Genomic DNA, 18,384 nt, shown 5'->3' with positions numbered 1-18,384 from the left:
TATAGTAGGCTGGTCTGGGAGAAAAGTTACCCAGAAATGCCTGGGTAAGCTCCCAGTCCTACTCTGACACTGGCTATCAATAGTAAGATCTCACATATACCTGCACAGCTCACCTGGAGAGCATTTCCCATTCTCTGCACATACGTGTATGGTTCCTGAACCAACATTCTTTTCTGCTTTTCCATGGAAGACATCTATAAGACTCCAGTCCAGGTATTTTCCCACTTCCATCTCAGTGTCACGTTCTCATCTGAAGATCTTCACCTCTGGGACTTCTGAGCAGAAATCATCTGTTTTGAGCAGCTCCATTGCTTAGCATTGTAGGAAGTTAGCACCCACCCCTCTCCTAGAAAAATGAAAAAAATTAGGAAATATTAAAAGGGCAGAATATTTCCCTAAAAGGGAGGCAGAAACTCAGCCCCCCCCACCTTTGTTAATGGGCTATTAAGGCCTGAGCCAGTCCATTCTACATAACAAAGATCTACCTCCTTCAGGCAGAGACATTTAATTGTCCTTCATTGCATCACCCAGCAAGGTTCAACCAAACATAGCACACAGACAACCTACAAAGCTAGCCATGACCTCTGACAGCAACCAATCAGGATACTCTTCCTGTGCCCCAGGAAGTTCAAAGCCAGAGAGGGTATAAAACCCAGGGACTCTCAGCGTCTCTTCCCTTTTTTTCGCCCAAGTTCTCCAAGGCATGTGATCCTGTTCATCAATAAACCTTCTTTCGAAGCAACTTCCATGAATCCAGTGTCTTTTTCCCCACTTGGAACTGAACCCAGAAGGATATTTCTTCCAACAGCATAATGCAAGCATTCACAATACAGCAAACACTTCAGGGCAAATGCAGGGAAAAGTGTATCCTGTAATTCAGTTCTTGCACAGTCAGTTAATAATAAAATTAAATAGCTGCTCCCTCTTCTTATGCTCCCCCTAAAATGTCAACGTCCAGACCCCTCCGGTTGTGAGAAGCGTTTCTGACAAGATGGCTTGTTCCTTTCTTCCCTTGCCCCTCCCTAAATGTGCACACTTACTCGCCTGCTCACCTGGAAATAAACGTTGCGTATGGTATTTATCAGGGTGGATTTGATTTAAATTGAGTTGATTTAAATCACAATTTAAATCATGATTTAAATCACTAGTAAAAAGGCTTGATTTAAATCAACTCGATTTAAATCATAATTTTTAAAGAGCAACTGTCATCACTGCTACTCCTTTGACCCACTGTTGACTCACCGATAGTCCCAGTGTTGCAGAATATACAGCCTCATGCTACATAACTAAGCTCCATTTCATGCTGAATAAACTAAATTATTTATGTATCTTAAATAGAAAACTATCTTACGATAGATTTTTACCCCAAAAGTTTTTTATTAAAATAAATTCGATAAAAATCAAAAAAATCCTATTTAAATCAAAAAAATCTGATTTTTTTAAATTTTTTTTTAAAAAAACCATTGATTTTTATCCACCCTGGTATTTATCAAGGTGCAGTGAGCAGTAACCTGCAGGTTATCCATGTACTCAACTTCTCTACCTTCCCAATTGAAAATGGAGTTATCCTAATGCTAACAGGGCATTTAAATATGTGAGTTCTCTTTATAGCTTTCCTTCCTTTCCTCTCGTAAATTGTGTTCCTGCTTGCTTCTATAGAGGGCGAGGGAGAGACGCTGTGGACATATATTGAGGGTGGGAGGCTTGCTAAATTCCTGATCTTTGCAGGAGGTGGCTTGCTATTTATAGCGGCCACAGGGTGAAGCTTTGATAAACTTCCTCATTTTCTTAAATGGGCTGCTTGGTAGGTTTTTTTTTTTAAGAGCTTGTGTTCCTGTTAGGTGTTTTTCTTGTGTCCTGAGGTAGAATGTCTGCTTCTTAGAATCCTGTGCTTCCTCATAGAATAGAATAGAATAGAATAGAATAGAATAGAATAGAATAGAATAGAATAGAATAGAATAGAATAGAATAGAATAGAATAGAATAGAATTCTTTATTGGCCAAATGTGATTGGACACACAAGGAATTTGTCTTTGGTGCATATGCTCTCAGTGTACATAAAAAGACAAGATACATTTGTCAAGAATCATAAGGTACAACACTTAATGATAGTCATAGGGTACAAAAAAGCAATCAAATCATACTAGGAAACAATCAATATAAATCGTAAGGATACAGCAACAAGTTATAGTCATAAGTGGGAGGAGATGGGTGATAGGAACGATGAGAAGATTAATAGTAATAGTAATGCAGACTTAGTGAACAGTTTGACAGTGTTAGAGAATTATTTGTTTAGCAGAGCGATGGCGTTCGGGGAAAAAATGTTCTTATGTCTAGTTCTGGTGTGCTCTATAATGTCATTTTGAGGGTAGGAGTTGAAATAATTTATGTCCAGGATGTGAGGGGCCTGTAAATATTTTCACAGCCCTCTTTTTGACTTGTGCAGTATACAGGTCTTCAATGGAAGGCAGGCTGGTAGTAATTGGTTTTTTTTTTGCAGTTCTAATTATCCTCTGAAGTCTGTGTCTGTCTTGTTGGGTTGCAGAACCAAACCAGACAGTTATAGAGGTGCAGATGACAAACTCAATTATTCCTCTCTAGAAGTGGATCAGCAGCTCCTTGGGCAGTTTGAGCTTCCTGAGTTGGTGCAGAAAGAACATTCTTTGTTGTGCTTTTTTGATGACGTTTTTGATATTAGGTGTCTATTTTAGGTCTTGAGATATGATAGAACCTTACTGTTGATACTGTATTGTCTAAGAGGTAGTAGTATGGGAGAGTTTCTCCTAAAGTCTACCACCATTTCTACGGTTTTGAGTGTGTTCAGTTCCAGATTGTTCTGGTCGCACCATGAGGCTAGTTGTTCAACCTCCTGTCTGTATGCGGATTCATGACTCTCAGAAGTGGCTGTGTGTGTCTGTAAAAGGAGGTGTCCTCTGATTTATAATATATGATTTATACATAAATACAATATACTAACATAATAAGAGGTGTCCTGTAGCTCTCAGTTTGTCAACTTCCATCGGTTTTCTCTTACACGTATAATTACATAATTGTTACAGGTGTTACAGGTGTTATTCCTAAATCTTTTTTCCTGTCACATCCAATGTTACCCATTAGAAGTCTGTAAATAACCTGTTTGTAATTACAGTGCAGTACACTTTGTACAATACAATAAATGCACTTTGAAGTGATCCTTCCATTATCTAGTAGGCCTAAGTTGATGATACTTACCAATGAGTTATTTTTATCAAGGTAACAATGATAACCTTAGGATAGCTTAGAGCATATTTATATCTTAGCAATATGGAACTTATTTTTAAAAGTATAATATAAGTTGATGTCATTCTCCTTTTTTTTTTTAATTCACAGAGAGGATCCAAATTGGCCTGTGCCTAAACCAGGACCTTTTGGTGCCATGACATCAGGTAAGTTTGACTTCCTTTTTGTTCTGAAATGCTAGGAAAAAGCAGCTGTAAGTATATGTCATTCAGTATATTCATCTGCACAACTACTAGAAGACATTTCTCCTTTCTGACCTTAGATATTGTATGTATGTTACATCATTCATGACGAATACATAAAGACTTTCTTATTTTCAGTAGTAAGAAAACACAGCTGGGGGAAGGTGCTTCCATGCACAGCTGTTTCGGCCAGAGATTTCTGTTACTACAATGGCACCTCAAGTGGGAAACAGCAGTCTGTATTTCACTGATATAAAGCCAGATGTAACATAGGGGAACAGTAGTCAAAAGGAGATCATTTTCAATAGGAAACTGGAATAGGCCACAAATTCAACCTAAAGGCGCAGTTCAGAAGCCCATTGCAGATCTACCCTGTTTCCTCAAAAATAAGACATCCCCTGATAATAAGCCCAATCGGGCTTTTGAGCACATGTGTTAAAATAAGCCCCCCTGAAAGTAAGCCCTCCCCGAAAATATTTAAATGCATGCACAGATGTTCCCCACCATTTCCTCTGGTTAGGGTTAGGGAGACAGAGCTGGAAATCAGGTAAGACAGCAAGAGGAACCCCATCTTGTTCCACACGCCCCAAAATAATAAGACCTCCCGAAAATAAGGCAAAGCGCTTATTTCAGGGTTCAAAAAAATATAAGACAGGGTCTTATTTTCGGGAAAACACAGTAAGTCTTCTGGCTGATTCTCCAATCCCCAATCTCAGGGTTATAACCAGAGGTGGGTGTCACATACTGTAACAATTGAACAATCCAACTGCCCAGCACCGGAAATGTGAGCGCGCACATGTGTGTGGGATCAAAAAACACAGCAATTCACTCGCTCGCACGCATCATCCGCATAAGCTTGCGGTGTCAAAAAACAGAGCAATAAAGGACGGGATTGCGTCGATCGCAACTACTGGTTCGCCTGAACCGGTCCGAACCGGTAGCAGCCTACCACTGCTTATAACTCAGAGCTGGGGACCCAGGGTAAAAACGAGGCATCCCATTGGCTTCCTAAACTGTTTCCAATGCCATAGAAAGTCTGATTTTAAAAATAGTATAAAGAAATGTGCTGGGGAGAAAGAGAGAGACTCAGCATCTCTTCTTCTTTGTCTCCACTCTTCCAGGTGGACCCGGCAGCTATTAAGGTCCTCAGTGGGTTTGTCCAGGACAACAGCTTTGCCCAGCCAGCATTTTTACAAATGTGTACACCATAGAAAGTCATTCAGCCCCTTTATTGCTTTGAGGTATTGTGAGTTAATGTTGCTATGGAACCGAAAATAAAGGTAGTGCTAAAAACATTCAACAAATGTAGTTACAGTTAGGTGCTCCATTAGCAAGTTTAATAAAGGGCATACAGTATTAGGGAGAGAAATCAAGCTGTCAGCATGCAAGAGAATGTTAGAAATTGCTAGTCCCCAACTGAACACTAAAGATGAAAGATCTGTTAATTATTATGCACACTGTGGTAAATATTTAGCTCATTAGTGGACCAGGGGCTGTTAACGGTGATTTCACTAACCGTTTCCCATCTTGGTAAGAAGGGTCAAACTTATCCTTACTTAGAATTTCTTTTCTGATAAAACAATTTGTTTGCTGAAAACCATTGCTATTGTTTGAACTCCTTGCAGGAGTTTGATTTTTAATGCATTTTAATGCAAACGAACTGAGAAATATGGTTAAACAGTATAGTCTTGAAAATATAATAAATGATAAACCACTGTTCTGTTAAAAGGAATACTGGAAAAACGATGACTGAAAATTCTTTAAAAATTGTTTTGTTTAATGAACATTTTGCACAGTTGATTCATCTGAGTAATGTGTATAACGGCTAGAATATCTTATTTGCAGAGATACATAATAAAAATTACAAAGCAGAGTGAGTCAAAAGATAGCATCCTCCTAAACAAGAAAAGTTGGAAGTCTTAACCCATTGGTAGAATACAGATAATCCTCTCTTAATTGGGACTGGCGACTCCGTCACTAAGCAACATAGTCATGAAGCATGTTGTCACGTGACTACACTGACTTATGATAGTAATTGTGGCAGTTCCAGTTGCCATTGTTAAGTGAATCCTGTGTGGGTTCCTTATTCGTGTAGTTGCTATTTGCAACTCCTGTTGCCTTCCTCAAGTTCCCCATTGACTTTGCTTGTCAAAAGCTAGCAGTGAAGGTTGCAGATGATTGCAGTTCGCTGCAACCATTGTAACTGTGAACTAGTTGCCAAATGCCTGAGTTGCAAGGGACTGCAGGGATACTGTAATGGCTGCAACTGTGAGGACTGGTCATAAAATTTCCTCATTCAGTGCTGTTGGAATTTTGAATGGTTACTGAATAAGTGATCACTGAATGAGGGCTACCTGTCTGCATCGATATCTACATCAGTGAGGGGATGGATGGGGAACATCAAATTTGCAGAAGACACCTGTTTCATGCCGTTTAATAAAAATGCAGTTAAAAATGCTATACAAGCCATCATTGAGAACACACATATACCCCGCCCCCAAGGAACAGGAAGTGCCTCGTAGGAGCAGATAGAGGTACATCCTAGAGAGGCAGGAAATGCATCACAAAACAACGGAGATGAATGCTAGAGAAGAATAAAGCTGCATACAAGGCGAACATAACACCTGTAATATCTTCCCTTTTTCATACTAACAACAAACAACATTGTAGAAGAGTACATATAACAAGAACAGATAGAGGTACATCCTAGAGAAGCAGGAAATGCATCACAGAACAATGGAGTTGAATGATAGAGAGGAATAAAGTGGCATACAAGGCCGACATAACGTCTGTAACACCACCAAGCTGGTAGGAATAGTCAACATTCCAGAAGATCAGCTTAAGATACAGAAGGATCTTGAACACTAGGCATTATCTAACAAAAATGAAATTCAGTGATGAGAAAAGTAAGTTTCTACATTTAGGCTAGAAAAATCAGATGTACAGGTATAGAATAGGTGGTACTTGGCTCAATAGTAGTAACTACGAGAGGGATCTTGGAGTCCTAATGGATAGTCACTTAAGTATGAGCCAGCAGTGTGCTGCAGCTGCCAAAAAAGCCAGTGCAGTCCTAGGTTGCATTAGCAGAGGGATAAAATCAAAATCACATTGTTACTACCATTTTATAAATGCCTTGAAATATTGCATTCACTTTTGATCGCCACAATATAAAAAAGATGTTAAGACTTTGGGAATAGTGTAGGGAAGTGCAACAAAGTTGATTAGGGGGCTGGAGGCTAAAACATGAAGAATAGTAGCAGGAATTGGATATGTCTAGTTTAATGAAAAGAAGGACGAGGGGAGATATGATAGCAGTGTTCCAATATCTCAGGGGCTGCCACAAAGAAGAGGGAGTCAAGCTATTATCCAAAGCACCTGAGGGCAGGATAAGAAGCAACAGGTGGAAACTAATCAAGGAGAGAAGCAACTTAGAACTAAGGAGAAATTTCGAACAATTAATCAGTGGAACAACTTGCCTCCAGACGTTGCGAATGCTCCAACACTGGAAGTTTTTAAGAAGATGTTGGACAACCATTTATTTGAAATGGTATAGGGTGTCCTGCCTAAGCAGGGGTTGGACTTGAAGACCTCCAAGGTCCCTTTCAAGTCTGTTATTCTGTTTAGGTATCTGCTAATCTCCCTTCCCAAGGTAGAGATTTCCAGAGCACAAGTGTGGCTACCGAGAAGGCCTTTTCTCTTGTCACGTGCTCCATATGAAGCCTTTTACACCTTGCATTAGGAGCTGTCCTGTATAACAGAATTCAAATGCACAAGATGGGAAGACGTGAATAGATCCTAATGGAATGCCAGCTGAAAATGAGCAAGTAATATGCAATAGCTAAAAAAGGCCTATGCAGTTCTGGACTGCATTATCAGAAACATAGAAGCCTTTTCTCAGGACTATAAGAAGTAATTGTAGTTTTCACTGGTTAGCCCATACTTGGGAGTTCTGCATTCAGATCATGTGGTATCGACATGCGCCCAAAAGAGGCGGGGCTTTCCCCATTCTGCCCTTCTCAACCCCATGTAGCTTTTCATGAACTTGACAGCACACTATAAGCAGCCTGATGATCTTCTGTCTGACCTCACAAAGTGAGTGAGAATATCTACAGATCTTGTTTCATGCTAACCTAAGGGTATTTTGGTTCAGGCCTTACTGACCTTTCCATACGGCATGCATAGGGTCAGATACTAATTAAGATATGGCCATAGTTGCATGGTGGATACAAGCTGCCTAGCTTCTCTTGATTGGGCATTCTTAGCATGGTCATTGAACTTCCCCAGGACAAGAGGCTGGGTCACACCACAGTCACCTCTTGAGATCATTCCAGATAGACAGCTTCACAAGGGCTGTTGCTAGAGAGCAAGGGAGTATTGCTTCATCTTGCTCTCCCAGCCATAGCAATAGGACTGAAGACTGAAATTCCACATTGGCAGAATTTTGGATGGCGCATTGAGGCCCTTCCTCCACTTCCTTGTTGAGCCACAGAGAAACCTGGCAGACAGACAGAGGTGAGAGACATTAACTTCGTCTAGTTCCCTCTTCAGGCCTCTGTGTTCCATGCCAAGTAAGCATTTTTATTCAGGACTAGCTGATAACGTGGCGTTGCCCGGGTATTTATGTATCCCAATCCTGTATTAGACAGGAAGAGCAACTTCACCCTGAGCCCTGATTTAAATTAGTTAAAAATGTTTTTCCTGTGCCCCAGAAACTTCAAGTAAAATGATACCACGTTGTTGTTTTACTAGCGGATCCACAATCATTTGGTATGCTTTTGTCTGATTTTGATTTAGAAGTGGCTTCTTGTCCCCGATATATGTACTAAGCTGTTCGACATTATAGTTCTTTTCTCGTATGTAATCTGCGTGATTACACGAATGTATGTTGTGTCGGTCTCGTAGTGGTGCAGGCAGGCCGAGTTGTTGTAATGTTTTATTGAACATCAAAGCCTTGTTGAAAATGTCCGGACCAAACGTAATTTCTAATGTTGGATTTTCCCCTTTACCAGAGGGAGCCTCCTTGTGGAGTACTGTGAAGCCATTACCGTGGTAACTCCACTGTTCTGTACAGTAGAAGCCATTTTAAGGCAGTGCAGTAGAAGCCATTTTAAGGCACAACAGGCTGTATCTTAACAGAACACACACCCCGAGATGTCTTACCCCCACGGTATTTCTCTCCAGAGAGTAAGTCATCTGTATACCAAGTTTGGTTGAAATTGCTCGAGGCGTTCCAGAGTTATGCTTGAACACACACACACACACACACACACACACACACACACACACACACACACACACACACACAAATTTTTTAATATATAGATTAAGATTTGGATGAGACGCTATTTTACCAGCAACTCCAGCTGACATGCATTGTAGAATACAGAAGACATTTTTCTTGTCATCGTCATTTCTTCTGTCAGGCTGAAAATTGATAAAAGGTGAGACTTCTCACCTTTTATCCACTCTGCTCCATTTCTACTAGTAATCTTAAGAATTGCTCCCAGAGTGTTTCCTGTTCCTTTCTTCCTGCGATACGTTCTTCCAAATTAGATGCACTTGAAATAGATGCCCACACTTTCAGAACTGTCTGCTGTCATATGTATATACTCTCCCATACCAATGGTGAAATCCAGCTGGATCTATCTGGCTCGCTCGAACCGGTAGCGCTGGCGGCGGGAGGCTCTGCCCACCTGCTGGGACGTCATTACGTCCTGTTTTTTACCCACTGTGCATGTACAGAGGGGGCGCGCAGCGCTCACATTCCGAAACCGGTAGCAAAGATCAGTGCATTTCACCGCTGTCCCATACATACATAAAATGGGCACCTTGGCTTTAATGGCAGCCTGATCCGCAGTGCTATCAGAAGTCTTGAGTCAACCATGATGGGGTAACAAGAAAAAGAAAATCTGATTCAGCACCAGGAAGCCCAAGTGTTGGCATTGGTCAACCTAGGACCCCAAAAGCTAGGTTATCTGATAGAAAAGAGTTTTGGAGATGGAACCAGATGGACAAATGATAAGTTTTTCCTCTCATCAAGTCTCCTCCCAGAGGATTGCAAACTTTCCTTTTTCTTAGAACCTCTGTTCCACACCCTTCAGCAGCCACCTTAAGGTTCATTGTTACATCTGTGAACAAATTGTCACCAAATCCTCATGTAGATTAGCTTCTGTATCACAGAATGTCCCAAGACTTCCTTATTTCGAGAAACAATGTTATTATACTGAAGTTATCTGGGTATGCACTTGTTAAATGGACTTGGCATTTGGTGGACTGGATTACAATTTGTTGTCTGCTTCCTTTTTCCTCTGACAGGTTTTTCCTGCCAATTTTTGGGCCAAGTTTTAATTTTTGCTGTATCTTTTTCACGATAATAAAAATGTTTAACACCAGCAATGAATACATTCATTAGGGTTTCAGTAGGGTTTCCTTCCTAAGCAGGGGGTTGGACTAGAAGACCTCCAAGGTCCCTTCCAACTCTGTTATTCTATTCTATTCTATGGTATGTATAAATATTAAGCAGGAACATGACATTTAGTTTAGAATTACCCCTCTTTCTAGAATGACAGCTACATAAACTTCTCTTACCCAGATTTTGGCATTTTTGCTGTTTTTTTTCCTGCAGTGGGTACAGTTGTTTAGCTGTTTTACTAACCCGATGTAACCATATTGTGAGAATATTATACTGATCATATCTGCCAATTTTACAGAAACCGAAGAAGCTGATGTTGTCAATGGACTAGCACTGAATATAAATCAACATGAGAAAGGTTTGTGGAATCAAAACAAAGATATTTCCAATAGCAGTTGCTGTTTTTTTTGGTATAATTATATGCACAACGTTTATATATGCATAATTAAACTCCCAGGAAAAAGTGAATACTAATTCCTCAAAGTTAAGAAAAAAAATGAGTGCAGGCGAAGTGTTCTTCTACTCATCCATCATTTCTGACATATCTGTGAAGTTTTTGTTGCAATTTGTGTGATAGTCCCATGTCCCATTCTTCCCAGTCTTCTTCTCAGCTCTGAGTTCCGATATCAGCATAGGTCCAACCCAGTGATGGGTTTCAAAATTTTTTACTACTGGTTCTGTGGGTGTGGCTTGGTGGACATGGCATGGCTTGGTGGGCATGGCAGGGAAAGGATACTGTAAAATCTCCATTCCCTTCCAACTCCAGAGGAAGGTTACTGTAAAATCTCCATTCCCTTCCCACTCCAGGGGAAGGATACTGTAAAATCTCCATTCTCTCCCCAATCCAGGGGAAGGTTACTGCAAAATCCTCATTTCCTCCCAATCATCTGGGATTCAGGAGGCAGAGAATAGATGGGGGCGGGGCCAGTCAGAGGTGGTATTTACTGGTTCTCTGAACTACTCAAAATTACCGCTACCGGTTCTCCAGAACTGGTCAGAACCTCCTGAAACCCACCTCCGGTCCAACCTTGCTTAGCTTTTCAAGATCAGCCAAAGTCATCTAGCTGTCACATCAAATTCAAGGTACAGTTTGCCATTGCTGGATGGAGCAGTTGTCCTGCTTGTATGGAATCAAACTGCCCAGAGTCACTGATGGGCAGCTCTGTAAAGAATAGTCAGATACCATAAATAAACGGATAGACAGATCAAAGCAAAACTGAATGGAAAATCCATCAGTTAAAAGGCTATCTAGAGGAAGAACTGCAGTATTGTTGCAATAGAATGTGAGAAAAGGGAAGATCAACCAGTGGGGAAAATAGATATTGGCACTGTTAGAATTACCTTATTTTATTTTTAGTCCATTGTCTAGCAATTAGGTATGTGTAAAATCTAGTGATTCATCTGGATCATGCTAGTCCACCTCTTCTGGGGGAGGTCAGGCAGCTTTTCAGAAGTTCTTCTCTGCTGGAAACTTTGATGCTTGGGATGAAACAGGTCTGCTTTTGTTAGTAAAGAACTTTAAACTTTTATCTGTTTATCTATTCTACCCAGATAGTTTTTTTGGGACCTTTACTGTGCGCAAAGTTTAATACAGTGACTGACTGCCTAGAAGGATGGGAAATCAAAAGAGATACGAGATGTTTAATTTGATAGCTCCCTGGCTCCCTGCCACGTGGCAACAGCCCTGCCCGAGCTACTCAACGTCATCGCCGCGGTGACGGTTGATACCCCTAAGCTTATGGTCATGGGGGATTTCAACCTGCCGTCCGTGGGTGAGACGTCAGAGATGGCTCGGGAGTTCATGGCTTCCATGACAGCTATGGACCTGACCCAGTTAATTCATGGCCCTACCCACACAGGGGGAAACACGCTGGATCTGGTTTTTGTCTCTGGACAGTGGTTGAGGGATCTTGATATAGGGGATATAGTTACTGAACCCTTGTCATGGTCAGATCACTCTCTCCTTCGTCTCGACTTTCGAACCGCTGCACCCCGCCGCAGGGAGGCGGAGCCGGTAAGATGGTTCCGCCCCAGGCGCCTGATGGAACCTGACAGATTCCAGACGGAGCTTGGGCCATTTCCTGAGGTTCTGGCACACGCCTCGACTGGAGACCTGGTGGCCGGCTGGGATAGGGCGGCTGCTGGTGCTCTGGATCGGGTCGTGCCTTTGCGGCCTCTGACCTGGCGCCGATCTCAATTGGCTCCTTGGTTTACCGAGGAGCTGAGGGAGTTGAAGCGCCGGAAAAGACGCCTAGAGAGTAGTTGGAGGGCCAGTCTTTCTGAATCTGACCGGACACTAGTAAGATCCCACATTAGGAATTACTTAGTGGCGATAAAAGCAGCAAAATGTAGTTATTTTGCTGCTCTTATTGCGTCATCAGATAATCGCCCGGCCGCCCTCTTTAGGGTGACCCGCTCCCTGCTCCACCAGGAAGCGCGGGAGGACCCCTTGGAGGGTAGAGCCGAGGATTTTGTTCAGTATCTGTATGACAAAATCACTCAGATTCGGGAAGATTTGGACTCCGACTGGGTAGTCTCAGGGGGAGAGACAGGGGCAGGTCTTGAGAATGTTATCTGGGATGAGTTTGATCCTGTGACCCCTGAGGACGTGGACAGGATTCTGGGTAGACTGAACGCGACCACTTGTTTATTGGACCCGTGTCCTTCCTGGTTAGTACTGGCTTCCCGGGAAGTGACACGAGGCTGGTTCCAGGGGATTATAAATGCTTCGTTGGGTGAGGGTGACTTTCCCGCCGCCTTGAAAGAGGCGGTGGTGAGGCCTCTCCTCAAGAAGCCTTCCCTGGACCCGACAATGTTGGTAAATTATTGTCCGGTCTCCAACCTTCACTTTGTTGCAAAGGTTGTTGAGAGTGTGGTCGCGCAACAGCTCCCCCAGCACCTGGATGAAACGACGTATCTGGATCCGTTCCAGTCGGGCTTCAGGCCCGGGTACAGCACGGAAACGGCATTGGTCGCATTGGTTGATGATCTCTGGAGGGCTCGGGACAGGGGGTGCTCCTCTGTCCTGGTCCTGTTAGATCTCTCAGCGGCTTTTGATACCATCGACCATGGTATCATGCTGCACCGGTTGGAAGAGTTGGGGGTGGGAGGCACTGTGTTGCGGTGGTTCTCCTCCGTTCTCTCCTTGACCGGTCGCAGTCTGTGTTGACAGGGGGACAGAGGTCGACCCCGAGGCCCCTCATATGTGGGGTGCCACAAGGGTCAGTCCTCTCGCCTCTCCTGTTCAACATTTATGTGAAGCCGCTGGGCGAGATCATCCGTGGTTTCGGGGTGGAGTACCATCAGTACGCTGACGACACCCAGCTGTACATCTCCACCCTGGATCACCCCAACGATGCCCTTGAAGTGATGTCCTGGTGCCTGGAGGCCGTACGGATCTGGATGGGGAGGAACAGGCTCAGGCTCAACCCATCCAAGACTGAGTGGCTGTGGTTTCCGACGTCCCGATATAGTCAGTTGACGCCATCACTGACTATTGGGGGCGAATCATTGGCCCCCACGGAGAGGGCTCGCAACTTGGGCGTCCTCCTGGATTCACGGCTGTCTTTAGAAGAGCACTTGACGGCCGTGACCGGGAGGATTTTTCATCAGGTTCGCCTGATTCGCCAGTTGCGTCCCTTTCTGGATCGGGACTCGTTACACACGGTCACTCATGCCCTTGTCACCTCCCGCCTGGACTATTGCAATGCTCTCTACATGGGGCTCCCCTTGAGGAGCACCCGGAGGCTCCAACTGGCGCAGAGGGCGGCCGCACGGGTGGTAATGGGAGCGACATGGCGTTCCCATGTAACACCCCTCCTGCGCGAGCTGCACTGGCTCCCGGTGGTCTTCCGGGTGCGCTTCAAGGTTTTGGTTACCACCTTTAAAGCGCTCCATGGCTTAGGACCCGGGTACTTGCGGGACCGCCTACTACCACCAATGGCCTCCCACCGGCCGGTACGCTCCCATAGAGAGGGGCTCCTCCGGGTGCCGTCAGCCAAACAATGCCGACTGGTGGCCCCCAGGGGGAGAGCCTTCTCTGTGGGGGCACCTACTATCTGGAACGAGCTCCCCCCAGAGATACGGAGGATCCCGGATCTGCGCACCTTCCGCCGCGCCTTAAAGACCTTACTATTTCACCAGGCCGGCCTGGCCTAATTTTCCCCCTCTTTTATAAAGATTTTTAAAATTTTAAATATCTTTTAGTATTTATATATTCAATTTTAAATTGGTTTTAAAAGTTTGGGGTTTTAAATTTGTCGGGGCCAAAATTATTTAATTTGATTTTATTCTATTTTTTAAATTTTGTATTGTATGTGTTTTTATTGTTTGGCTGTGCACCGCCCTGAGTCCTTTGGGAGTAGGGCGGTATAGAAATCTAATAAAATGAAATGAAAATAAAATGAATAGTATTTTAAGATGAATTCCATATTAAAACTATGAAAATGTGTGAATATTTGTGCCACAGTACCATAGTCCTGTAGTCAGGGCTGGGCTGCTGGGGGTTTGCAGGGGTTCGGGAGAACCGCTAGCTAAAATTCTGTGCAGTTCGGAGAACCCCCAAATCCCACTCCTGTCTGGCCCCGCCCACCCCACTCTTCCCCTCCCAGGAGTCCCCATGCGGCCCGTTTTGGATGCAGGTAGGTGCAGGGTGCGCATGGAGGCTCAGGCAGGGTGAAAAAATGGGCCTACGTTTCCGGCCTCCAGAGGGCCTCCAGAGCCCGGGGAGGGCAAACATCCCCCCCACTGTGGTGCAGGAGGCCGATTAGGCCACACCCACCATGGCCACACCCACCCAGCAACCAGGCAGAGAACCCCTTGCTAAAATTTTTGAAGCCCACCCCTGCCTGTAGTATGGTGGTGCAAAATACCGTTGGAATCACAAGTAATAGTTCAATGCATATTAGGTGGATGAGGTTTATGATTTGATGGTAGTTTCAGGTGGCTCCCACGGGGTAAAATTGAAAATCCATAAGGAATTGAATGGATTCAATTTCATCCACATTTTAAGTCTGGTTTGGCTTGAACTTTAGAAGAGCTGAGTAGTTAAAAATGCACTGGACATATGGCAATAAGTAAGCATAACTTAAAAATTGACAAAAGAGACTAGAAATAAATATTATATGAGGAAATATTCAAAAGTTTTTGAATTTCATATTTTTCAAGTTTAAAATGCCTTGTTTTAATATTATAATGGTTGGTTTAAATTTGAAATGATTGCAGTATTTCTGAAAGTATTCCAATCCTTGATGGAATACGTTTGATGAACTCAGAACAGCATTTTTTTAACTCAAGATGGGGTAACTTGAACCCAAAAAGTTCAGATCTTAAACACAAGGTACTTGATAAGTTCATTTTTGTGCTGAAGTGCTAAAATAAAGGTGCAGGTTTACTACTTTGATTTGGGAAATACTATTGTATTCATCCATTTAAGAAGTTCATTTGTTATTCATTACAGAGAGGTTGAAGAATGGGAAGAATTACAATCATGACTCATATTAATTGTTCTAAAATGCAGTGCAAGTATTTACTTTCTAAGCATTCTTGCTTTGCTCCCCACTTTCGTAGTTTCAATATTTTGATTTATATTGGAAATTTGATTCTTGAACTGTTGGGCTATAACTGAGGAGTACCATATTCAAATCCTCACACAGTTAAGGTGTGTGCTTCTTGATGTTGGGTGATTACTAAGCCTCAGTCTAGCATGTCTCATAGGATTGCTATAAGGACAAGATCAGGGGTGAAATGCTCCCGGTTCGGAACGGATCGCCCGATCTGGTAGTGATGGAGGCGGGTGGTTCGGAGAACTGGGAGCAAAAATTCCTGCCCCCCCCCAATGCCCAGCTGAGCTGAGTGATCATCAGAGGCTTTTTTTTAATTTTTAAAAGCATTTTTTCTACAACCTCTTCGGCCAAAAAAATGCTTTTAAAAGTAAAAAAAAAAAGCCTCTGATGATCGTGCAGCTCAGCTGTGATCATCAGAGGCCTTTAAAAGCATATTTTTTACAACCTCTTTGGCCGAAGAGGTTGTAGAAAAAATGGTTTTAAAAGTTAAAAAAAAAAAAAGTTGGCCACGCCCACTCAGTCACATTATTCCCCCCACCAAGCCACGCCCACAGAACCGGTAGTAATAAATTTTACATTTCACCACTGGACAAGATGGAGTCGGGTAGAATGATATTGGAAGAACAGCCATCTTGAAAGAAAAGCAGAATACAAACCTGCAAAAATGCTACAGTAATCTATTTATATTACACAAACTTAAGCATGGAATGAAAAATAAATTAAGCAGAGTCGTGAATAAATCAGTTTGCTTTAAGTTAATAATGAAATAATAATTGTGTATATATCATGATTTCAAATTACTTTCAGGTCTCAACAAATTCCTACCTTTCCCTCCCCCTGTAGATCAGGAATCCAGCAAAATCTGTACTGGAAAAGGAGCTGTGACCCTTTGGGCATCTCCAGCTTCTGAGAAGAGTCTCCGGGTTAGCCATCCAAAGTCTACACAAGACATCCAGCACACCAAAAGTAAGACCCAGTCTGGGAGATCATATCACAAAAAAGCAAAGTGATTAATTGATCCTCTGATCCTTGATTGGGTTAACAGTTAAGTCCCTGGTTTAAAAAGTACAATCCCAAAATAAAGCATGTAGATTGTTAACTGAAATTTGCATGCTGGGATTGGATTGATTTAATGTTTAGCTGAATTTCAAGGATGGATTAGAGAATATAATTGCAAATGAGGAAACATTTCAAAAACACAATGCAAATTTCAGTGAAATAAAGAATCAGCACTTGGACATGAGAATAAAGTCTCAGAAATTCAAAGTGTGCATTTTAACTTTATGTAAAATACTTGAATTCATTCTTTCAGGATTAGTAAAACAACTCACATTAAGGTAATGTTTTAAAAGGCAATTTACATAGAAGCTCAAGAGATTCTGTTTTTATTCTACTGATCTTTTGTGGGAAGGGGAAATATCTTCTACTTGAATGGTTATGATCTCTCACTACAATGGCATTTTGTTGTGTTCTCTTAGAAAGATATATATATAATTATAGTAAACAAACTCTGAGCAAGAATATTTAAATGGGTACTGAGCAGGACATGCCATTCTCTAGGATATTTTTGTAATCATGACATAGAGTCATCGCACTGTTCATTTCTGGGTTAGCACTACTATACAAAGTGTAGAAAAAAGGAGTGAAGAAACTGAAGGCAGAAGATGAAGAAAGAAAATTTAATTCAATGTAGCTTACTGTATATTAGTTCCATTCACGTAACGCCTCTCCTTACTTTGTAATCTTTCAAGCTATCCTTTTTTCTTCAACATCCATTCACGTATTCGTACTTTTTTTAAAATAGAATTTTTAGTATATAGTATATAAAAAATAAAAGTATGAAAAGAAAAAAGAAAGAAAACATAGAATTATGATTCCTGTGCTTATTTCTATCAGTTGCTATTTTATTCTTTTCCTTTCCTCACTGACCCAAATCCATAAATCATCAATTCATAGAACATAGAATAATAGGGTTGGAAGAGACCTTGGATGTTTTCTAGTCCAACGCCCTGCTTACGCAAGAAACCCTATACCATTCTGGACAAATAGCTATCCAGTTTCTTCTTGAAAACTTCCAGTGATGGAGCTCTCAGTTTCTGGAGGCAAGTCTTTCCACTGTTTAATTGTTCTCACTGTCAGGAAAATTCTCCTCAGCTCTAGGTTGGATCTCCCTTCCACCTGTTATTTCTTGACCTGCCCTTGGGTGTTTTGGAGAATAGTCAACCTCTTCTTCTCTATGACATCCCCTTCAGTACTGGAAGACTGCTATCAGACTAGACATACCTAGTTTTCTCATATCGTTTAGCCTACAGACCCCTTATCACCTTTCTTGCTCTTCTCTGCACTCTTTCTAAGGTCTTGACATTTTTATATCATAGGTCCCTCTCATAGTTGCTACTATTGAGCCAGGTAACATCAGGTCTGTATCTCTGCATTTGGTTTTCCTGCCTATGTGTAGAACTTTGCTCACCACTGAATTGAATTTTGTTGGATACGGCTCAGTGTTCAAGTCTCTCAAGGTCTTCTGAATTGAATCTATCATTTACAGGGTTAGCTATTGCCCCCAGCTTGGTGTCATTTAAAAATGTGATGAGTTACTCTTCTATCCCCTCATTTAGATCATTTATGAAGATGTTGGAAGAACACTGGGCCTAAGACAGAACTTGAGGTACCCCACTGCATGCTTCCCTCTAGATGTAGTTCCATTGAGGACTACCCCCTGAGTGTGGTTGGTCAGCCAGTTGTGAATCCATTTGGTGGTGGTACTGTCTATTCCATATTCTGTTTACTAAGTAGACTGTGGTCTACTTTGTCAATTAATTAAGCAATTCCATTTTCTTCCTGCTTCCTGTTACTTCCTTGCCATCTTCTCTCAAGAGTGGACCAATCATTTCCTTGACTTTTTTTTTTCTTTTTTACATGTTGAAAGAAACATTTCTAAAATTAT

The 18,384-nt window shown here is 42.2% G+C and overlaps 1 protein-coding gene across 24 annotated transcripts in view; it reads left to right on the top strand.

The window, feature by feature from the left end:
- The first annotated feature begins 3,377 nt into the window (after positions 1-3,377).
- SORBS1 (sorbin and SH3 domain containing 1) overlaps positions 3,378-18,384 on the top strand; it is an 88,713-nt gene continuing 73,706 nt past the window's right edge. For all 24 annotated transcript variants that reach the window (XM_070946161.1, XM_070946154.1, XM_070946160.1 and 21 more), the window contains exons 1-3: positions 3,378-3,425; positions 10,172-10,231; positions 16,281-16,403. In XM_070946161.1, coding sequence (XP_070802262.1) covers positions 3,416-3,425; positions 10,172-10,231; positions 16,281-16,403 — 193 coding nt within the window. In that variant the 5' untranslated portion in view covers positions 3,378-3,415. The remainder of the gene's footprint in view (positions 3,426-10,171; positions 10,232-16,280; positions 16,404-18,384) is intronic.

This window comes from Pituophis catenifer, unplaced genomic scaffold (genome assembly GCF_029215685.1).
Source record: "Pituophis catenifer annectens isolate HBS135680 unplaced genomic scaffold, rPitCat1.0.hap2 SCAF_6, whole genome shotgun sequence".
Classification (NCBI taxonomy): domain Eukaryota; kingdom Metazoa; phylum Chordata; class Lepidosauria; order Squamata; family Colubridae; genus Pituophis; species Pituophis catenifer.
The sequence above is the reverse complement of the archived record's forward strand: the minus strand, read 5'-3'. Positions and strand labels throughout refer to the sequence as shown.